The sequence below is a fragment of the Stereum hirsutum genome (genome assembly GCF_000264905.1).
Source record: "Stereum hirsutum FP-91666 SS1 unplaced genomic scaffold STEHIscaffold_9, whole genome shotgun sequence".
Lineage (NCBI taxonomy): Eukaryota > Fungi > Basidiomycota > Agaricomycetes > Russulales > Stereaceae > Stereum > Stereum hirsutum.
In genome coordinates, this window is record NW_006763139.1 from 541,376 (window position 1) to 563,020 (window position 21,645).

The 21,645-nt window shown below is 50.0% G+C and overlaps 5 protein-coding genes across 5 annotated transcripts; 2 read left to right on the forward strand and 3 right to left on the reverse strand.

Moving 5' to 3' along the window:
* Window positions 1-1,575: 1,575 nt before the first annotated feature.
* STEHIDRAFT_59648 (Suf-domain-containing protein) lies at window positions 1,576-4,262 on the reverse strand (the record flags this gene model as incomplete). Its single annotated transcript, XM_007305161.1, has 10 exons — window positions 1,576-1,733; window positions 1,790-1,927; window positions 2,002-2,194; window positions 2,249-2,426; window positions 2,490-2,579; window positions 2,653-2,969; window positions 3,045-3,185; window positions 3,509-3,647; window positions 3,703-3,836; window positions 3,990-4,262. Coding segments are annotated over 10 exons (1,761 nt in total), but the record flags the coding sequence as incomplete, so codon positions are not given.
* A 302-nt stretch (window positions 4,263-4,564) lies between these two features.
* STEHIDRAFT_80728 (uncharacterized protein) lies at window positions 4,565-7,608 on the forward strand (the record flags this gene model as incomplete). The annotated part of the gene is made up of 7 exons (XM_007305211.1): window positions 4,565-4,750; window positions 4,805-4,822; window positions 4,885-4,958; window positions 5,026-5,109; window positions 5,388-5,687; window positions 5,749-5,854; window positions 5,914-7,608. 7 exons carry the CDS (start codon window positions 4,568-4,570, stop codon window positions 7,489-7,491), a joined length of 2,343 nt encoding a protein of 780 aa, XP_007305273.1. The 3' UTR covers window positions 7,492-7,608.
* Window positions 7,609-7,645: 37 nt separating this feature from the next.
* Window positions 7,646-10,815, reverse strand: STEHIDRAFT_80731 (uncharacterized protein). Its single transcript, XM_007305212.1, has 23 exons — window positions 10,603-10,815; window positions 10,533-10,550; window positions 10,451-10,464; window positions 10,255-10,386; window positions 10,122-10,183; window positions 10,050-10,067; window positions 9,901-9,988; window positions 9,778-9,850; window positions 9,627-9,722; window positions 9,493-9,561; window positions 9,306-9,434; window positions 9,229-9,244; window positions 9,106-9,171; window positions 9,040-9,046; window positions 8,922-8,975; window positions 8,817-8,869; window positions 8,693-8,758; window positions 8,492-8,635; window positions 8,296-8,421; window positions 8,148-8,229; window positions 8,068-8,091; window positions 7,973-8,003; window positions 7,646-7,894 (listed from the first exon to the last, which is right to left on the reverse strand). The coding sequence occupies exons 1-23, from the start codon at window positions 10,738-10,740 to the stop codon at window positions 7,748-7,750; spliced, it is 1,653 nt and encodes a 550-aa protein (XP_007305274.1). The 5' UTR covers window positions 10,741-10,815; the 3' UTR covers window positions 7,646-7,747.
* Window positions 10,816-11,418: 603 nt separating this feature from the next.
* Window positions 11,419-15,815, reverse strand: STEHIDRAFT_80733 (OPT oligopeptide transporter). The gene is made up of 23 exons (XM_007305213.1): window positions 15,478-15,815; window positions 15,287-15,422; window positions 15,186-15,235; window positions 14,977-15,121; window positions 14,840-14,910; window positions 14,748-14,779; window positions 14,621-14,694; window positions 14,546-14,556; window positions 14,358-14,488; window positions 14,217-14,289; window positions 13,927-14,147; window positions 13,769-13,868; window positions 13,589-13,707; window positions 13,424-13,529; window positions 13,022-13,084; window positions 12,791-12,925; window positions 12,691-12,730; window positions 12,535-12,623; window positions 12,399-12,469; window positions 12,246-12,338; window positions 11,994-12,189; window positions 11,777-11,935; window positions 11,419-11,720 (listed from the first exon to the last, which is right to left on the reverse strand). The coding sequence occupies exons 1-23, from the start codon at window positions 15,653-15,655 to the stop codon at window positions 11,680-11,682; spliced, it is 2,334 nt and encodes a 777-aa protein (XP_007305275.1). The 5' UTR covers window positions 15,656-15,815; the 3' UTR covers window positions 11,419-11,679.
* Window positions 15,816-19,128: 3,313 nt separating this feature from the next.
* On the forward strand, window positions 19,129-21,623 carry STEHIDRAFT_80737 (MFS general substrate transporter). Its single transcript, XM_007305214.1, has 9 exons — window positions 19,129-19,226; window positions 19,284-19,403; window positions 19,467-19,476; window positions 19,529-19,603; window positions 19,668-19,933; window positions 19,998-20,568; window positions 20,628-20,648; window positions 20,700-21,050; window positions 21,115-21,623. The coding sequence occupies exons 2-9, from the start codon at window positions 19,311-19,313 to the stop codon at window positions 21,495-21,497; spliced, it is 1,770 nt and encodes a 589-aa protein (XP_007305276.1). The 5' UTR covers window positions 19,129-19,226; window positions 19,284-19,310; the 3' UTR covers window positions 21,498-21,623.
* Window positions 21,624-21,645: the final 22 nt, after the last annotated feature.

Below are 21,645 nucleotides of genomic sequence, written 5' to 3' on the forward strand. Positions count from 1 at the left end.
ACGTTCGTCCCAACCATATCTCATACGCTAGTTACAAACTCGACCACGGCTATGACACGGACTACACGGTATCTATAGCTACGTGTACGGCTCTGAGACTGCTACCATCGAACCAGTCATAGTCGCGCAAGACCTACATACATCACTACTAGCTAGCTAATGCATTTACTTGCCGCCACTCAGTTGCCATCGTCCACAAGTCAGCTAACAGGAAACCGATCGGTACTTTATACCACAAGAAGTTTAGACAGGAAAAGGTAACTATGCAGACGAGGGTACCAATGGGTAGAAGGCCAGGAATACATGACATGAAGAGAAACATGAGAGGGATCAAGAAAGGGCCGATTTCGAGTACGATTCGAGCGAGATTTGAAAGTCTTGATATTTTGATGATTTTTGAATATCTCTTGGTCTTCAGCGCCTTGAGAGTTTCAGTTTAGAGAACGAACTTGAGAAAACTTGATCGCGTTGCGTGCTTTATATTACGCTTGAAGTTTGAAATGACGAAGACAAAGAGGGTTGATGGCACGCGTTTGACGTTTGAAAGGACTTCAGCTTGACGGGATGGGATTCAATGATCTTGCTACCATCCTTGAACTTGACGGCTGAACATTAGGTGGCACTGTTTGAGGCTCAGAGCTTGGGCACTAGTATCGTCTTCGGTTCTGGGTCCCACCGCCAGGGCCTTGATACGGGCCATAATCGGGCGGAGGCCTTCCACCAACTAGAGGAAGTCTACGATCAGCCAATAGATTGATCCAGTATCTCCTGAGGTTGACTTACCAGCCCTAGGAGGAGGAGGTGGGGAACGCGAACGACCACCCGCATTCGGAATCACGGCATTCTTGAAGACTTGAAGTAGATCATCCGTACGGAACACAGGTCCTATATCAATGAAACCTCCGAATAAGCATCTAGAGCCACGTAACGAAAATGTTCTGAATACTGACCGTCAAACTTATTCGCAGGTGGCAACGATCCAATAAACCACGAAAGCACCCCAGGTAAAACCACTGGCTTCTCTTCCTCCGGCACCATCGGAGCATCCCTCACAATGGGCCTCCTCGCCGCACCTCCAGGCGGCCCTACATCCCTCTCCCTATCCCTGTCCCAGGAAGGACTCGCATACCTCCTCCTTCCCGTATGTCCATCGCCCCAACGATCCCTATCCCTTGCTGAAGGTGATCGCGCCCTCTTACCATGCCCAGCTGCGTCCACATCTCTTCCCCTCTTGTAGTCTGGCGAAGCAGGCCTCTTGTATGCCGCTCCACCACCCCCACCACCACCGTGCTGTGGCCCAGGCTGAGAGTTACGTGGAGCGCCGTTGTTATTCGACTCTTGAGAGTTCGAAGGCATGATCGATTGAGCCGTGTCATTGCGAACGAGAGCATTGGTCGACATTTGGTGGCCGGATGATGATTGTCGAACAATGGCGAGGCCGAGATCGCGTGCGGCAATAGCATCAGTGTTGTGGGCGGTGTGGCGCTGCGCGAAACGCTTAATGGGTGGGTCTGGGTCAAAACGTATCATCAGTCTGCTGGTACTATTGAACGAGGTATGTTGATGTTGAGGCGACAAACCAGTAGGATACACTTCAGCCATTCGCTTCTCGAGCTTTTGTGCGGCTGTGAGGTCACCGTACTGATACTCATGACGGGCCCAACGCTCCCATAACGGCCTGGCTTGATCAGGCGGGAAGGTACCGATAACACGTTCGAACAAGGCCCGAGCATCTGATGAGGGCCGGTTTAGCAAGAACAGTCACGGAGGAGGCGATGTGAGGACGAACTGTTGTCATCGTTTATGGAGAGAAGGAACATCAAATAATGTGAGACGAACTCCGGCTGATCGCCGAACGTCTCAAGACCTTTCTCAAAGATACGGGCAGCAACTCCCGACTCTTTGTTGCAATGGTATTCCATCAAAGCTGTACAAAAAATACATGTCAGGTTGTCTTCGCACGATATACAGCCACAAGGTTGAAGAAACCCTTGAACGTACCGGAAGACTCATAAACCTCCCATGGGATCAGCTTCTCCTTCCTCGCCTTCGCAAACACCGCCCTCGAGCTCTTCAATCCCTCAGCTCTCCTCGCAAACCTCATAAACATCGTATAAACCAGACCGAACTCTTTCCTTCGCTCTTCCAGCTCTTTCGCCTTTGGTAGTGGTGGAGGTGGTTTGTTCCGCTTCTTCTCCTCGCTCTGAGGAGTCACGGTCGCCAGATCCGACGAAATGGTCATTTCTACGTCGCCCGTTCCGGAAGCGGTGCCATTGGCGGCAGCCTCTTTCTCTTCTTTGGCTTGAGCTTCAAGAGATTCCAGGTCTGGGCGGAGGACGTCGAGGAACTTGTCAAATGTGCGGTGGACTTCAGGATAATTACCGTTGATCTCGAGGATCTCGGCATAGGCAAAGTTAAGGAGGAAGCTTAGGACGAGTCGCTGATAAGTCGTTGTCCAGATATTGGAAGATAGGTGAATGATGGCTTACCTGCTGGGGATAGCCTCGATGCCGTTGCGCAATAGGTTGAGAGCCTCTTCGGTCTTACCAACACTATGGGTCCAGATATACGCCATGTACCTGTACGATCAATCAGAGCGATAAGTATATCCGCCACTCGCCACTCGCTCACTTTCATATGAATCTCACGTACCAAATCTCGCTGAAGAATCGCATCCGTATCATGGCTTTGCGATATACGCTCTGTACCCGACTAATCAACACCATCTTATCCTTATCCTCAATCTCCAACGGATTACTCTCCTCCCAGCGCAGATAGGTCTTCCACGCGCCCACCAGAGCTCGTTCCGCCGGATTGAAGCTCGGGAGGGGAGGGAGGTAAATGGAAGGACGGCCGGAGGCAGAGGCGGGCGGCGGGGGGAAGAGCATGCCAACTTGACGTTGGAGGTTGCGGAGGACGGTGCGGGCTTGCATGTAAGAGGGTGAGAGGTCATTCATGAATTTCTTAGCCTAAGAGGCAGGCAAAAAATATCGATGATAAGGTTGGACTCAAAGCAGCGCTTGTACGGATGAGATGGAACATACGGTGATCTTGTTCAGGCTGTTCTCGAACGCTTCGAGTTGCGACCATAGACTTTCGACGTTCTCGAGTGGAATTTGCACGGCGCGATGGTAGACCTTCCGGAGAGCATCCATCTTCTGCTGTTCTTCCCAGGTCGAATTTGTCTGCGAAAAGACACATAATTTCAGTAAGCAGTATTAATCCAAGCGGTTGATTGGTATAATGAGCAGCGTGTCTTATGACGGCCAAGAGTGGACAGGTCCAGAGGCGCACACGGGTCGGTGGTCGATCACACAAATCGGACATCACACACGATCACGCTCACGCTCGGGATGGTCACACAGGAAAAAAAAAAGTTTGATTCGGGTGTATAGTACGACGACATGGAGGTTGGGTGTGATGGAGTGGTAGAAAAAGGAGGATGTAGGGGAATGGGGATGTGAAGTGGCCAGGATTGCGGAGTGGAGTAGGAGGAAGTGTAACATACCTCACCCGACCTGAGGAATTCGATATAGTCCGTCCATATTTCGCCGCTGTCCTTGTCCTGACCAACGTAGTTGAGAGCAAACTCATAGGCCTTGCGTACAATGTCTCGCGTCTGAGCGTTCGTCCCTGGATTGGTTCGCCTTTTCTGGGAGATGAGACCGAGTGTTAGATTATACAAAAATGTGCTTCACAGACCTTACATAGGTGAGGTAGAACTTGAAAAGATCCACGGATGGTGAGGTTCGGAGGAACCTTTTAAAAAGGCTCTCCGCGTGCACAAATGAATTGAGGTTAAGGAAGACAGTAAGGTAGGCGACTTGGGCTGCAGACTACCAGAATAATCAGCGAAAAGCTCAAGACAGTAAGATGGCTTTAATGGTCGACGAGCTGTACGGAGGAACATTGAAGGCCCTTTCGGGTATTTCCAAGGACCACATATTTTTCTTTGGGGCGATGAATCTGTGTTCAATATCACGACTCACAGTATTCGGATACATCTCCAACAGCGCCTCGTATGAATCCTTCACTTTCTCGATGTCCCCTGATTCTTCCGCAAGCGCGACAAGCCGGTTCCATCCCTCCGGATTGTGAGGTTTCTCACGAAGTTGCGCACGTAGAAGATCCCACTGTGACGGTGGCACAGCGGATGTTAGCGCACTTTCTGAGACAACTTGAGAGGCTGGTCCTTCGTTCTCTTCAGTCTTTACTGGCCCAGAAGAGTCTTGCTGGGACGCGTTCGCGTCGGTGCTAGACATGTTACAAAAAGTCACTATGAGACTGAGTTGTGGCGTTCTTGCGTCGGTTGATCTTCTCCGGGGGGTTTTGTGGTCTTGATACTTGAGATATTGACGACAGTGTCGACAGGGAAAAGGTAATGTGAAGACAAAAAATTTGTTGACACGACGATGAGGGTACGGGAACAAGAGAGTTGGGACCATTGTGACGCGTGTCCACGATTAAAAAGCAGCCGGGCTCCGAATTTACAAGCTCCGCTTCATCCGATGTCTGGCGAAAGTCACGCCCTAAACTTGAAACGGTGCCACATCACCGTCGAACAACGATGCCCATTGTCGGCGTGGACATATCTTCGCACACTGGAGATGAGTTGCCCTTCTTTGACTCACTTTTGGATCTAGACAAGTGGACGGATACCCCCTCCAATAAACTTGGTAGTATCCCAAAGTACTACCCTCGGCGAGGGCGGGATGGTGGCGACGACAAAGAACGGAACGGGAGACTACTGGTGTGAACTTGTGTCAATTTGTGCCAAGTACATACATCTGATCTTGTTGTAAAGGTCTGCCATGATTACAGGGTAATTCTGTTGCTCTCACTACCACAAAATCTTTGACCTCGGTATTAACTTCTGGGTGTTAGGGTGGCTACAATGAAAGTCCAACGTCGTTTACCTACACTTTCAACTTCTGGCCCTGGTGCGACGTATTTGTATAGTAAGCCCCTTGTGCCCCGATTGGGACCAAAGACGTCCAATCAATTTGAGGCTAACCCCCTGAGTAGTTTTTCTCACCACAGAGTGACAATCCCTCCATCGGGATGGACGACGGCTGCACATCGTCAAGGCGTGAAAATGCTCGGGACTTTGTTAGTATTTCTTATCTCCTCCTGCATCCACAGAGACTTGAAAGTGTGCAGAAGTGCACTCGCAACTGTGCAAAGTAGCAGCATGTTCAATCTAATGAACAATATCTTCGATTATCATTGACTGTGAAGCTGAGACGTCCATAGCGCTCTCGATGGATTCGAAGGGCTCGTCTGTCTTCTCTGAAGAACCATTCGTACAATGACAGGTCCCGTCGTAGCCTGCTTTGGATTTTTTTTGCGTCTTTCTAATCATACTTATCTTCTGGTATCTCGTATAGAATATTTGAACACGAATCTAGTGAAAGCGACTGCCTTCGACTACTCTTTGGTCGTCTTCCTCGATCCCAGACAGGCCCCGCTGCGCCTTCCCAAGATGGCACCGTTCCCGTCTCACCACACTATGCCCGCATTCTCGCTGATCTCGCATACCAGCGCGGGTTCGATGGGTATCTACTCAATTTTGAGTATCCGCTACGTGCTGGTGGTGGTGTTGGGCACACTCGTTCTTTAGCAGCTTGGATTGCGCTGCTAAACAGGGAGTTGAAGAAGAAAGTGGGTCCACACGCGGAGGCTATTTGGTCAGTGTGGTCGCTTATTACACGACAGGTTCTTGATCTCATTAGTGATTCGTCCTCGTAGGTATGACAGCGTCGTCTTCACCGGACAGTTGCGTTGGCAAGACCGACTGAATAACTACAACCTCCCGTTCTTCCTCCCATCCACCGGATTCTTCACGAATTATACCGCAAGCTTTCCTGCCTTATCGTCTCGCCTTGCTCTTACTGACGACCGCCTGCCCAACAGTGGCCTGCCCATTTCCCTTCCGTTACCACGAAATTCTTCGACAGCCTGCCATCAGCTACCCAACATCTCTCCCCCAAAACCCTTCAAGACGTCTACACCGGCATTGACGTTTGGGGCCGTGGCTCTCATGGCGGGGGCGGCCTCGGCTGCTACAGAGCCCTCGAGCACATCAACCCCAAACCTTCTCCGACCGAAGTCGAGTCTGACCCTGCCATCGACGCCCGTGGCAGCATGAGCGTCGCTCTCTTCGGCCAGGCCTGGACTTGGGAAAGCGAGCAAGACAAGCCCGGCTGGGATTGGGATCAGTGGTGGTCTTTCGAGCGCAAGTTGTGGTTAGGTTCCGAGGACACGAATGAGAATGTCGAAGTTCCGGACGCCCCTGTCAGGAGAGAAGGGGAGCCTGTATGTCCACATGGACCTTTTCGACCACTGACTGAGTTCTTCGAACCGAAATCACCGCCCGATCCTGCGGAGTTACCGTTCTTCACTTCGTTCTCTCCTGGTGTTGGGCGGGGATGGTGGGTGAACGGGTCCAAGGTGTGGATGACGGAGCTCCAGGGGAAGGAGAAGTTGGCCGGGTGGACGGATGTGTCGAAACAGGGGTCTCTTGGAGACTTGCTCTGGCCTACACCTCGGGTGAAGTGGGAGGATGTAGGGCGGGAGGAGGCGTTGCCACAAGGGCGGTGCAGCTTCGAGTTTGGAGATGCGTGGCAGGGAGGGAATAGCTTGAGGGTGGCGTTCGACGTGCAGGGTTCCGAGGCTGATGATGCCTTCTTCCGGTCGATGTGGCTCCCCGTTCAATCGTTCGCCCTTACAGCAGGGAGATCCTACGATGCCTCTATTATCTTCAAGTCAGAGAGCGAGAACATCGATGTAGGCCTATCGCTCAAGTTTCCTCGGGCCGATGCCTCAACAACCGAAGAACTACCGGTGTCCGTGTCGGAGGAGCTCGCGAATGGGTGGACGAAGTTATCTCTCAGCTTCACACCTACCTCGAACGCAGCGCATATCGGCCTTATCGTTGGTTTCGCGGCGGAAGATCCTTCCGAGGGTCTCCATCTCTGCTTCCTTATTGGCCAACTGGTCGTACATCCTTCGCCGCCGCCACCACCCACTCTAACATCGATTCCTCGCATCCTATGGGCGGACTTCCAAAGATCCACAGCACCACCTGCTCCTCCTATCAACGCCACCGCCACCATGACCCCAATGGGTATCCTCACCTGGGAAATTTCCGCTACATTTCTGCCTTTACCCCTCTCTACAACCATCCCTTCCGTCGACGATCCCAATCCCATATGGCACCTCGACGTTTCAGAACACTGGTTCCCTTCTTTTCTCTACTTCAACATATATGTCCAGGTACATGATTCGGAGGGGAAAGTGAAGGGGCCTGAGAATGCGAACTTTGTGGGCACGACGGGTTTCGATGGGAGGAGGGGAAGGTTTTGGGTCGATGGAGGTGTGATGGGTGGTGTAATCCCGGCCGGTTCCGGGAAATTGAGGTACTACGTGCAGGGGGTGACCGAGAAAGGAGAGGTGTTGACGTGGGATAGGTGTTGTTACGTCGACACGTAGGCGAGAATATAGCTCTGGTGAAAGTAACGACGTACTCGCAGCTGTAAACACGGGAAGAAATCTGTACGATACTTGTGCTTGTATATTTGCGTTATCTGCTGCGGTTAATATAGTCTCTTTTCGATGTCAGAAACGGAGATGGTGTAGAGACACAGCAGGCTAGTATATATGGTCACCATACTGATACAGAAAAAACAACAAGAGCTACATGCTACATGCTGACTTTTATGACCCGAATAAAGAGATTATATCCATTTTACAAAACCTTATCCAGGAACCGACCCCAAGCACTACTTGACCGAATCGCCGCGTCCGCCATTTCCTTCTGTTCTTGTAACGTAAGCTCTTTGTGAGTCTCGTCTCCTCTGCCCGACATGAGGTCGATCTCCCTTAGAGGGATAAACTGTGCAATGCAAACCGATGACCATCAATACTCGTCATATGGGATGCTTGGAGTTGTGAGAGGGGGAAGGATACGAACCTTCGTGTGATGCCACCATTTCCAGCCGTAACTGTGGGAGTAATAGGAGAGAGGTTAGGCAAGCCACACTTGATAGGATCGAGGCAGATACGCACTAAAGGAGAACGAAGATTGGAATACTGAACACCACTATTCGTCAGTCAAAAGTAAAGAATTTGACAATGTTTAGACGGACCTGATATACGCGGACACAAAGGTCTGAGGGTCCCACTCGACCTTCAAAAATACGTTGTATCCGGAGATCAAAGCAAGGATCCCTGATAGGCATCAAGAAAACTGAGTTAGCTCTCGACTACAGGAATCACGAGAAGAAGGGAACATACATGAGGACCACCAGCCAAAGTAGGCAGTATACGGCATGAACCTCCCTCGGTAGGGAAGCGTCGACCGATTGACACCTTGTACGGTCAGTGCCTTGTTAAATCGGACCCAAGTCCAGCAAATACACCCTGTCATTTGAGAACAAATAGAAAAAGATTAGCATATTTACGGGACAGCTAGCGCGATAAAGTTTCTTACCCCAGTTGATGAGTCCGGAAACGGAGGTGAGCGCCTGAAGCCAAAGGAAGACCTGGGATGCACTGCTCGAAATACTGAGGTATGCGAGCGCTCCGAAAGAGCACGAAATTATTGTGGCGTAGAGAGGCAACCCGTGTCGAGTGACTGCCGTCGGGCCATAGTGTGAGTTTTGGATTGTCTGGGAATCCTAAGATGACGAACCCTTAGCAAATATCTTCGGTGCTCTACGGGAAAGAGCGAGCGAATAAAGCGATCGTGCTGATATATCTGTAGTCACCCAAGTCTGTGAGCTAGGAGTAATGGGGTTATGGGCAGTGGTACGAACACGCGTAAGAGTTTCCAGCGCTCCAGGCTGAGACGAGGAAGACTGCATTGAGACTACGGAGGTTTGTTAATATTGCATATCATGGGGGATCAAGAAAGGACCTACACATGGGGCAGGACGCTGATGCCTCCTTGTTGAATAGCAATGACGAACGGTGAACTAAGGAGAAATACGGTATTTCGTCAAGGGCTTGTCCTCCATATAGAAAGAAATGGGGACGCACGCCGCAGCTATGGAGAGGATTGGTCAGATAACGTATGATACGTCGAAAAAACTCTATCATACTCACCACTCGAATCAGCACCGAGCTGCGCGTTGTCGGCTGGTACGAGCATGCCTACCAGCATGATTCCACCTGGAGATGAACTTGCGGTGAGTCCTGATAAACCCGAGGAACGTAAGATGATCGTACCGATATAGAAGAACAACTGAGGGAAAGAGCTGATGTTAGCGTGAGTATTCTAACTGAGGTGAACGATTAGGACATACGATTCGGTAGGCTACTTTCTTGATGGCACGAGGGATTTCTCGGACGGGATTACTGGTCTCTCCGGCTGCAAGGACGATAGCTTCGGTACCAAGGTATGTGTACGCAGCGCCCACGATAGAATAGAGAAACTACACAGAGGACGTGCATCAGGTAAAAGCAATGATACGAAGTTTAGAAAAATCTTACAGCACAGAAGCGTCCGGTTGCTCCTGAAATACCGTCATACTGAACAAAAGGTTGGTCTCTCCAGTACCTCTATACAATCCAGGAAATCAGTAAGGGGGGCTGTTAGGTGGTGTCCTTGTGGGCGGTGAACTCACAAATCCGATCCTATCGTGGCTAGGGGCACCGCCGAGATCGATGACTATGCCGACGATGAAGAGAACGACAAACGCTAAAATCTTGAGCGTCGAAGTCTAGGATTCAGGCGTGAGAACACGAAGAGAGGCTCAAATCGGTAAGGAACCTTACGATGACTTCAACTTCGCCGAAGTACCTGACAGGAAGGAAAACTAAAATAATAGACAAGACCATAAAGATCGTGCTGAGAGGCGTCAGTTAGTTTAAAGCGTAATGATGTCACCAGAAACTCACATCCACGCCGCAAGGGGTAATGGGGTGTCCCAGTACTCTATAATTACAGTAACCGCAGAGAGCTCGCTGGCGAAACTGACGGCATTGCCTTTGAGATGATGACGATATTAGCTGGGAAGAAGACCAATGCTTCTGACATGTTTCCTTACCATACCAATAGCTGACACCTGGCTTCAAGTGGTGAGTACTATCTTTAGTTCGATATTATCTGATGAACCTACCGATACTGAAACCAAGCGCAGGATCTAAGAACCGACCAGCAAAATGTGGAAAACTCCCGGCACTATGTAGACCGTTGATAGTCAGACAACTACAACCGGCCTAATGAACATGTCACGGTAGGGTCAGGCTTACCCAGGGTATAGAGTGGAAAGTTCGCCGAGACACTCCATAACAGACCAGAGAACGAGGCCCATCACAACATACCCAAGGAAGATAGCCACTGGTCCGCAAACTGAAAGCGAATAACCAGAACCGATGAACAATCTGGATAGACAGCCACTGCCAGTCAGAAGGACGAAGTGTGTTTGAGTACGCGAAGATGGTTTACCCTGTACCGATAGCCTAGTATTAAAGGTATTCATGAGATAATCAGTTGCAATACAAGGGTCGCTCTATGTAACGGAACTGACTCCACCAAGACCTATCATCTGAGAAATTGGGTCAGTAAAGCGTAAAGAACCGGCGTCTCAACACTCTAACCTGAATGTGGCGAGGCTTCAGTTGTCGTTGGGTTTGGCCGATACCATCCTCAAGATCATATCCACGCCCCATGAACGAGCTCGACACTTCATTGAGCCCTGATTCAGGGCTCTTCTCGTTCACTTTGTCGTCTGACATGGTCTGCCTTTTGATGATGGTTAGTGCCTCTACGCTTCGATGCGTAGTGATACCGTCTGTGGCCCTAGAGAAGCGTAAGTAGTTCGGACTCAAGGTACGGACTTGAAGACGAAGGAAGGAATCGAACTCGAGTTCTTCGAGCTCTTGATACAACGGCAGAATTGTTCACCGAGCCGCCGGAGCACGCGATTGAGTGCATATGGAAAACAATTTTCTTTTCTGCAAAAACTTCCACGCGTCGCCTTTTCGGGACTTCATTGAGTCTGGACGATCGCCGCGACTCACCTCGGATCGCAGTTTGCCAAGTATACGGGCAGGGCGCCATACTGAAGCCACGGGAGCCTTGTGGACCTTGCTCGAGCATCATGCACATGTATCGACACTCGATAACTTCGAAGCTACAAGAAAGATTCCGTAATGGGCGCGACGCCCAAAATAGCAGGCTCCTGAGACCGACCGGACCCGGGGAGACACGGCCTTGGCAAACACCAGCAAATAATGTCGCGCCACAGTGGCGCAACACCTGCGTTGCCCCACGTACGGCCTGTTATGAGCGTCCAGAAGACGAAATATGCCTATACTTCTCACCACTTCAAGATAGAGTGTCGACTGGCTTGCCAAGAGAACACACAAAATCATCGCGGAAGTAGAGATCGTTGCATTCATTTGACACTGCTTCGTAACATTCGACATCGCTACTCGTTCATGCTGAAGGTAATGACCCAAAAAACAAACACAGCCATGTAACCTACAGAATAAAAAAAAACCAAAAAATACCACCCAACAAGGATAATCAGACCAGAAGTTACAGGGGAAAAAGAGTGACGAAAAGGGAAGGTGAAGGACAAGTGCGATGGCAGCAGCGCTTGCTACCGATGCAAGGCAGAGTCATAACGTCCTACTCAATTGACAAGTTGTCTAAGAATGTACGTGCACCAATTACGATGGCGGATTGTATGCAGAATCCGGAAGGTAAAAGCCTGGGGAAGAATAGGGGTTAGTCTGATAGGAACGCGACGAAAGAAGAAAGACATACATCGTTCGACAGAGTCAGCGTTGTTACCCCACCAGTTGGGCATGGAGGTAGTCTTCACCGCGCTGAACGCAATGAACAGGAACAGCATGTTGAAGTTGTATCCTGTGTCGGCTGCTGCACCCGCCAGATAGGCAAACTTCTTCCAGAACCCATAACGGTCTACCGACAAAACGGTAAGAAACAAAGCATCTGCAGCGCAGGACAAAGGGCAACATACAGCGCTTGAAGTACATGTGGTTGATCGTTCCGAGGACGAACCAAGTCAGGAGGTAGTTGCTGAGGTTGCCGTAGAAGTTCTCGAAAGTAGTCGCAAAAATGGGGATGTTGACAAGATCCGCGCGCAGTTTCGGCCACTTCTTATGAATGAGCCACAGGATGATTGGCACAATGGCGCCGGCTACAAATCCGTAGAGCTATTCCGTGGAAGTGAGCGGCATGGGTGTGAACGGTGTCGGAAAGATGGACGTACCATAGGCGCATACATGGGATCGTCAAAGAGGAGTTTGGGTCCGATCAAGCCGAACGCGATACCTTGATTGTTGAGCGAAATCACGGTTTGGCCCTGTACAAGATCATAGCGTCACAAAACGTATGTCAGATATCAAGAGGCGTATATACTTACAGTCCATTGGTGGTTGGGATCGCTCGCGGCTCCGGACAGAACGTCGGCCTTAGTCTTGCACACCCAGAGGACTAGGGAAGACGACGTTTAGTTTGGCCTACCACGTTGAATTAGGTCGATGGACTGCGATGCTCACTGGTGGCATAATTGATGGGTACACCGATGAGAATACCCCAGACCTGTGCAATGAGAGTGGCCCGAGGTGGGATATGGAAGTAATGACCGCTAACAGAAGAAAATGTAGGGTAAGCTACCAAGGAACATAGTCGCAATGAACTGTATGATCACTTACAGCTTCATATCCGCCAACATGGCCTGAGCCTCGTACCAGCCTGATTACAGATAATAGATTAGACCCAAAGAAAAAGAGAAAATGAAAATGAACTGCGTACATTGACCGCTGATGACACGATAACTAAGGGAGCCTACCGGGTGGCGAGAACCGCCGAGGTTGATGGCATAACCGTAGAACAGCTCGTTGAAATATCCGACTGGAACCTGGTAACCAGTGACGGAGTAGATATAGCCTGTGGAATATGGAGAATAAGTACGAGTGTCCACAGATCCAGCGAAGATTCAAACAAAGCGGAGGAAATCCCTTCGAAATTGATAACGAGACTTACTCATGGGCACCACGATCACGGCACCAATCACAAGACCGATATATAGCATATATGGTGGGTAATCTTTCGGGGCGGAGACGTTAGCCTTACTTCCAAATATAAGGAGGTAATAAAAACATACACTGCATGATGTGGCGCAGTGACGAATCGAGAGTCAGATTACGCGTGTAGTGAAGAAGCACAGTTAGTTGAAGCTCATGAAAGGATCAAATTGCATAAGAGGGGCACGTACACTACGGGTATATAAAGTCAGTCAGCCGTTCTGAATGATGAGATGAAAAAAGGAAAAACATACACTGTACGATTTAGAACAATGATCAAGCGACCAACCGAGTGGGTCCACCGTGTTCGCGAAGGCAGTGGATTAGTGCAATTTCATAGAACCTATCAGGGACGACGTACGTAGACCAGTGTGGGAGAACGCGATGAGAATGATGAAAGGAACAAGGAACAGCGCGAGGTTCCACCAGATGGGTACTGTTGGATATTGCCGAATGATTTGGCTGAGCTATGAAGAAGGCAGAGCGTTAGCGCATTTTGAGGATGGACTGAAATCAGGATTATTACCTTGTCATCGAAAGCTGCCTTCCGTTGCCATCTCAGCTTCACTGTTCTGTATATCTCCGGGCCCTGGAAGAGAATGCACGAGACGAAAGCACCGAGCCACGCAACATACGAGAAGAAGTCTGATCAAGGGAACAGGGTAAGAAAATAGCATGGTGCTTGTTGAGAAGATGAAGTGCTTACATCCCCAACGAAGTTGTGCCGACATCATAGGAGGGCCAACCTCTGCGAAAAGCTCGCTGTTGAGCGAGAAATCGGAGTTCATGAGACTGGCCGTCGGATACTGCAAACAAAACGAATTGAGACGCATCGAACGAAGACGACAAAATAGATAAACTGACCTTAGTCCCATTGCGCATCCACAACGTCTGGCTCTGAATGGGGTACTTGTCACTTTCCCAGATACCCATGTAGTAGGAGATGGGAATGAGGATCCATGCAGAGATGACGTAGGATGCAAACATGTTCAATTGAGTCCACCACGGGTAATAGATCATGGTAGAGCCAATATTGGACCAGTCAAGGGTGACATTCAGCAGGCCGACACCGCCGAGACCAGAGCCTAAAAATTATGCACACCAATATGGAATTTTAAACAAAACGAAAATGCAAGAGTGATAGTGAAACCTACCAAGGAACTGGGCGGTGGAGTTCTTCGTTACCCAGCAAAGGAATGCGAGAGAGGATGTGAACGGGAAGATATACTATAATGATTGCGGTAAATTGGTCGGTCAATTGAGACATAAGAAGATAGGACGCTAATGTCACGCACCTCAGGCAGGAATTCCCAAAGGAAGAAGATCAAGATTCCGTACCAGAACACGCGCATCTGGGTCTTTGCGGTTGTGCTCGCCGTTGAAAGAGACATACGCTGTGCCTTGAAAACCGAGACTTGCTGAAGAGCTAGAGTAGAGAGTCAGTGTCCAATATTCTTAGGCTGACCATCTGGCAGCCACATACTCAATGGGAATCTATGAAGTAAGAAATGATCCCCGTGTTAGGTTCAATGAAAACACAATGGACTGCGTGACTTACGTCGTGTTGGGATTCTCGATAATGAACGTCTTTGCCAGCGTGGCATACGAGAACCCAATGAAGACCGCGGACCACTGTCGCAGAAGATGAAATGGTGAATGCTACGACAGCTCAAGAGTAGACGAACCATGAACAAGATAGCGATCCAACCGTTCATTGCTAGATAAGACGGACTCTTAAAACAATATTATAGATAAATATAGATGAAAGGTCACGCACGATCGTCGTAGAATACAGCCAGAGGGGCAAGGACGTAATCGCCCAAGTTATTCGTGGCTCCGGTGTTCGCACTGTGAACCATGCGGAACGAGGGTCGGTCAAGAAATAGGAGACGTAGCATGGTATCCCACACTCACGCCAAGACGACAGCGACGTGCTCCTTGACAGAGAACTCGCCAGGGTTTAACTCGAACTTGAATCGTCCAAAGCCAACTAACTTCTGTGGAAGGGTGGCAGCCAGGAATCGACCGAAGAAGAGGGAAGCGATCTGCACGAAGTAGACTGCAAAGTGTATAATAAGTATATCACAGTATGCCATCTCCATATAGAAAGACGATGAACGCACTGGAGTACGGGATGTAAGTCGTTCGGAAGAAACCCATTTGCGTGAGCCATCTGCATAGATGTTAGCCATAAGGTCTGTATTTGCGTGACAGAAAAACTTACGCGCCAAGGGCGGTGAAGATGGCGGACAGGAAAAAGAACCTCCATGTCAAGACGGGGATGCTGGGATCGTCCTCAAAGTCACACAACTCGCGAACAATCTGAGGGAGAACATTGTAGGCAGGATCGTTGTCATCACCTGTATCGTGTCAATCAGCCACGGAGAACATCGACTAGTATGATCGGATACTGACCTTTGATTTCGAAGGCTGCCTCATCATCGTATGAGCTGGAATGGTTGTCATACTCCTTGGCGATGGCGACGTCGTCGATGCTCTTCTTGTCGTCCAAGTACTCCGAGTCCTCGCGGCCGAGGGTCCTCAGGGTGGGCACCGTAGGGTGGTCAACGCTCGTCGTGAGGGCGGCGGACATGTTGCGCTACTGGACGGGAGGAAGCAAGAAAGAGCACGGCCCAGGTGCCGGGAAGAACAAGAGTCTGTATAAGTATCCGATACGATGGTAGCGTCATCGAAGATAGAGGAAAGCGCTGCGCTCCAATGTCGAAAAGACAGAAGGTATGGCGCTTATCGCGGCATTACACCACTCTGCAGAGACAGAATAGAAAACGGAAGCGCACGGAGCACATGCCATGAACATATCGCGAGATACGGAATGCGTAGTTGGGAGCCAAATTCGCCGAGGAAAGACACAGGAAGATAAAGCCAGGAACGGAGGAAGGAAGGAAGGAGATCTATAGAAGGCGTGCAGCGCTCAGAGTGGAGAAACAGGGGCCCGTGGACTCCTGTAGAGCACGCTACGCAGAAAGGCACGATGGTAGACCTTGGCGAAGAAACTGGTGAACCTGAGGTATCTTCTGGTATTCCAGCCGATTCGGAGGTGGGAAAGGTGATAAGATGCTATCCGGGCGCTTTAATTTATGACAGCGGGGGAAGTTCAGCGGGAAGTGAACAGGCACGCACGCAAACGGAATGACAGGGAGAGCCAAGTGTTGTTTAGTTGCATGGCAGTCCTCACTGAAGTTTGAGTTGTCGCCATATCTCGCGTTCGTTCGCCAGTATGTTGCTGCGGAGTTCTACGATCGGATAAAGTGTTGGACCGAGGATATATGTCGCCAAGTGAGAGTATAAACGCATAAAAGGAAGCACGCGACCTAAGAGTAAAGAGAGGTGTGTCCAGAGATTATGTATAGACCACGCGGTAGAAATGTTGGCTAAGGCCTAAGCTCGCCAAGGAGTCGGGCGAGGGGAAGTCGGCTAGCGGAACCGGGACATGTCTTCATACATGTTTGGCTGGTGCTGGCATGAATATTTCTTGATTTACGTGCACATTGCTCAAACATATGTAGCATGTCCTGCCAACGAATAGCATCAATAGACGAAGCAGCTCAAGAATTGCGGTCAAGACAGTGGGATGGAAGGTCGTTGCGGCTGGGAGCGGACACCTTGACCTAGAACGGCCACCTTCCAAGTTCCCCGTGGCCATTTTTGTATAATGCGTGTGCTGGTCCGATCAGAGCCATGTTATAGGGAGAGATAGACAAGCTGAGCAATGAGGATCCGTTCTTTGTTGATCACCACAAAGCAAATCAAGCGTGGGCATATTTCGGACACAGCCGCTCGGAGTGCGAAAGTTGTTGTGCCTTGTCTCGGAGCCGCATCCTGATTGTTTAGCGCACCCTTCGCGTCCCCGTTGCGTCCCCGGGCCCACTCTTGTGCTTTTGGACCTATCTGCATGCAACAACAATCGTCTACTTGAAGAAAGTCTTACAAAAAAAAATCTGGGCACTCGTCAGTCTTGCAGCGGGTGATACTCCTGACTTTCTTTCAACCGCGTTGAAACTTGACTCTCAGACTCAATTCGAGTACGAAGCAGTCAAAATTCATGTCGCCGTTCCGGTGCCATTTCGAGTAGCGAGCTCGGAGCCTCAAAATATCGCAGTCGGTGCCCGGCCCAAGAGGCCCTAACGAGCTCAGGCCTTCGGATAGCTTCGTACGTTGAAACTCTTTTGTATTTGCTTCGTCAGTGCACTCAACGTCCAACGATGGCTCAATCGGTGAGTACTTACACCACTCCCCAACCTTTCCCTCCGGAATGCACGAGAAGCGCTGGTTACAGGTTTTTTGTGCGCATGCTATCCATTCTGCTCCATGTCTTGAGATTGTATACGCACTGTATTGTCTACTAGTGTTCGTAACGGACCTATAGTAACTTAAAGCCTGGCGGCAGCGCATGTGTACGCCGATGAGACTTAATGCATTGATGATACAGCCCTGCTTCAGCTCGATGTTACGATACAGCTACTAGAGAAGCTCCGAGACTCGAGGCCGATATCTTACTGCGGTTCTCTATAACATCTTCCCGATTTGAACTAAGGCCAGAATAGCTCCGCACATTACAATCTGGCAGGACTGACTATTCTCGACTATGTATATGCAAAACCAGCGCCACGAGCACGCAAAAACCCTCCTGTTGCATTAATTGGAGGATTGATTTGAATCAAAATCCTAATAGTGAGGGACAGTGGCGAGATCGCAGTTTATGATATGCACGCTACAGACGGTTTTCGTACATCTACGGCGCCATACTCTAAAACCTTCACGTTATTTCACGTGCATTAGACGTCGTGGTAGTTTTTCAAAACACATCGTTTCTGCTGTCAAATGTAGACGGAGCTAAGGCCCTTTGCCTTCAGGACACTTCATGGCTGCGGACGTTGGAGGAAGGTCACTAGAACTCGTCGTCCACTGATTATTTCGCTCGTGAAGCATCAGCGTGCCGAAATACCACAGTGCCTTTGGTGTGCCTCCACCGCTTACTTCGCATCGATTGAGAACGGGTAGGGGCAATCTTAGGAACGTTTGAGGTCTTTCATCGGACGTTGGAGACCCCTGAACGCCGCTACACGATATCGGTGCACATGCACGTAGATAAGCTCAAAAGCGACAAGATCACTCAAGTGATCAGGTCTTCATGCCCACAACCTTGGCTAGACTGTTCTCGTATGTGGTGGCCGTGATACCCTGTAACGCTCAAGCTCCGCACACCACTGGTGAGAGCGTGTGCTGAGACTTTGAGTATAATGGGGATAAGCGTGGGGCTTTCCCAAACCAATAGCACTAGTTATGCTGTGTTTCTTGCGTAGATTCCCATGCATCACTCTGTGTTCCGGATATCTTTGACTATGACGCAACATGCTGCATAATGGGGTCGAACCATTGAGCTGCTGACCTTGCGCTCGAGAGTTCTTCCTTCTTCATTGTTTCCATCCCAGTAAGTACTCTTTTCTCATTAACAATTCGTTGTATGATCCAAATTTTTCTGAGCGAGCAGTAAAATATGATTGGTGGAGGTGTAAGAATATAATACCAGCACCTGGAGCCTGATCCTCCGATTGAGTTCACAGGTTGGACGTAGTATACCCGTTTAAAGCATCAATATAATGCAAGACCGGATGGAAAGGCATTAGCTGCTTTCCACGGGAGGAACATTGTCATACTACCATTTCCTCAAATTTCTTAGATAACCTGATTCCAAGTCTTCATTGGGTGCTTTTCAGGCTCAGTCCAGTGCTCATACTTAGTATCCAAACCTACTTGGATGACATGTTGATGACACGTAGGTTTCTCAAAGTAATCGATGTCCTGCATGCGATAGCACTAAATCAAAAGTCCTTTTCGTGAGCTAAGTGCTGTATGTACTATCGTATACGAATATGTCAAACATATTCGCATATAGCGCACAGCGCCACTCATGCGCCACATTTTCTCAGGTTGAACCAAGTCGCTAAATGCCGGAAGGACTCCCGGGTGGCCGGGCCGCCTACCTTCCCTAATCAACGGAAGTCCGTGAGGGCGGCGCTTATCTATCATTCAAACTCCCACAGGCTCAAGGCGGTGAGCCTGCCAGCTCGACGTCTTATTTTTCCATCATCATCTGTCTCTAAGTCTGGGCAAGCATCTAACAATCAAGAAGCGACACAGAGGTTTGTGCTGATATAGATCAAAACTTTCTGTTTTATCGACTCATTGGATCCGTACAGCGCAAAAGTAAAGGAGTCGGAGGAGTCATGACTGCACCAGCTCCCGGGATCTTTAGCCTTCTCAGAATCACGACATTGCTCGTGTCACTTCTCGCCGCACTCGCATCTGGAACCAACTATGTAGGGCTCTCGTCGATGGGCGTTACATCTCGAACTAATGAAAGTCATGTTACAAATGCATAGGTTATCTCAGGTTAGGAGCTGCTTTCGAGCAGTATTGAGCAGTCTACTGACTGCACCGTTAGCTTATGCACCGCAGCTGGGATCGAGACTACGCTTATCTCATACACAGCTCAACTTCGTAGCTCTCGCTGGAAATAGTCTGTATCTCAATTCTCTTACCATACCAGATCGAACCTACTAACTTTTTCACGACTTCGACAGGTGGCGTTTACTTCAGCGCACCCGTTTGGGGGAAGCTGGTCGATGCTCGTGGGCCACGCCCTCTGCTTGCGCTTGCCTGCGTATTTCTGCTGGCAGGATACTCCGGAATTCGTGGCATGTTCGATTTGGGACTCGACGATGGCGAGAAGCTCAGCAAGCTCCACCTTGGCCTGCTCCTGTTCTGCAGCTTCCTCACCGGTGCAGGTGGCAGCGCCGGGATTTGTGGCGCCATCAATCCCGCAGCGAAGAATTTCCCTGACAAATTGGTATTTCCCCATGGACCTCCGCCTGCTTTTTTTTGTTTTGCTTTCTGACCACGCTGTTTTGTAGCGGGCCACAGCTGTAGCCATAGTTATATCAGGCTTTGGCCTCTCCGCATTCCTTTTTTCTTCAATATCGCACATTCTTTTCCCAGGAAACACCTCCGAATTTCTTCTCGTTCTCGCTCTAGGAACCTCCATTCCCATGGTCATCGGTTTCTTCGTTATCAGAACCATCCCACTACCCTCACAAGACGCCACACACGTCTTCGAGCACGGTTCAGACGAGGACTACGAACCCCTATCCGCTTCAGAACACTTTCATCACATGAATAACAGTAACACTCACCTTCTCTCCCACGAAGAGTCCGACGAGGACGACGTCATGAGGCCCGATCTACATCAGTACCCACGCGAAGCGGGGGTTAGCCCTGCGACCGTGTTGGCCGCGGTGGAATTATCTCCATCAGTATCCGCCGATGGGCTCCGGAATATGAGCAGGAGTCGTTCGCGGAGTGTTGCTGCCAGCCATCGGCTTAGAGAACACGAGAAACACCCAGAGGGACACCACCTCGATATTAGCGGGCGCGCGCTATGGATGACTCTCGACTTCTGGATATTGTTTACTATGAACATCCTATGTAGGATACCTTGCTTTTCTCTGATATTGGACATTCGCTAATCAAGTCGCCTCTAACAGTGGCCGGGACAGGACTGATGTGTAAGATATCTATTCTATCTGTCTCTATATCGAGCTGAGGGGTCAGTGCAGACATCAACAACGTTGGCTCTATCTCTCAAGCTCTCTTCGCCAAGAATAACCCCGACTTCGATGAAGCTCAATCCACATCCTGGCAGGCCACTCAGGTCTCCACTATCAGCATCATGAACTTCTCTGGCCGTCTGCTCATCGGCGTCATCGCGGATCTCACCAAGTCTCGCCTTCACTACCCACGATCCTTCTGTTGCATGCTCGTCACCAGCATGTTCGTTCTGTCGCAGATAGTGACCCTGACCATGGACGATGTACGACAGCTGTGGAAGGCCAGCGCTATGCTCGGCTTCGCATACGGGAGCTTGTTTGGACTGCTCCCGACCGTTACTATAGAATGGTTCGGGCTTCGTAAGTCTCGAGGCGTGTTTGAACCTCCCTCACGACAGGTACTGACGGTGTTCGCGTACTCCAGATCACTTCTCCGAGAACTGGGGATACCTCTCGCTCGCACCCGTTGTCGGTGGCAACCTTTTCTCCCTCGCCTTCGGCCGCAACCTCGACGCCCACGACTCGCCTGAAGCCTCTTCCGACGCTCTCGCTGCCCTTTCATCTGAGTCAATCACTTCAACTAATCTCACTGACTCCATTCGGCGTGCCGCTCTTCCAGGCCAAGGACCCCAATGTTTCGAGGGCAGAGACTGCTATGTCGCTTCGCTCTATTTGACCCTCGGGGCATGCATTGTGGCGTTTGGGTTGTCGGTTTGGGCGGGTTGGAGAGACAGGAAGGAGAGGGGCAACCCTCATGCGCCGGTAGATGAAGTGGAAGTGTGGCGAGAGACGATTCCGGAGGAGTGATACGTGTTCGACGTATCTTGATAGAGGATGATGATCGCTTAGACAGCAATCGTGGAATATGCTAGACTATCATACGCTATTTATTTAATGCCCTTGGACTAGATCTTCATGCATTGCTGAGGCCTGGGTATCACGCATTGCATAGATC

Coding starts and splice junctions, on each gene's coding strand:
- STEHIDRAFT_80733 (XM_007305213.1), bottom strand. CDS start 15,655: ATGTCCGCCGCCCTCACGACGAGCGTTGACCACCCTACGGTGCCCACC. Junction 14,911..14,976: donor CACGTCGCTGTCGTCTTGGC/GTGAGTGTGGGA, acceptor CATGGTTCACAG/TGCGAACACCGGAGCCACGA. Junction 13,869..13,926: donor GGATGCGCAATGGGACTAAG/GTCAGTTTATCT, acceptor TTTTGTTTGCAG/TATCCGACGGCCAGTCTCAT.
- STEHIDRAFT_80731 (XM_007305212.1), bottom strand. CDS start 10,740: ATGTCAGACGACAAAGTGAACGAGAAGAGCCCTGAATCAGGGCTCAAT. Junction 9,435..9,492: donor CAACCGGACGCTTCTGTGCT/GTAAGATTTTTC, acceptor TCCTCTGTGTAG/TTTCTCTATTCTATCGTGGG. Junction 8,230..8,295: donor CTTTGGCTGGTGGTCCTCAT/GTATGTTCCCTT, acceptor GATGCCTATCAG/GGATCCTTGCTTTGATCTCC.
- STEHIDRAFT_80737 (XM_007305214.1), top strand. CDS start 19,311: ATGACTGCACCAGCTCCCGGGATCTTTAGCCTTCTCAGAATCACGACA. Junction 19,934..19,997: donor AGAATTTCCCTGACAAATTG/GTATTTCCCCAT, acceptor GCTGTTTTGTAG/CGGGCCACAGCTGTAGCCAT. Junction 20,649..20,699: donor GGCCGGGACAGGACTGATGT/GTAAGATATCTA, acceptor GGGTCAGTGCAG/ACATCAACAACGTTGGCTCT.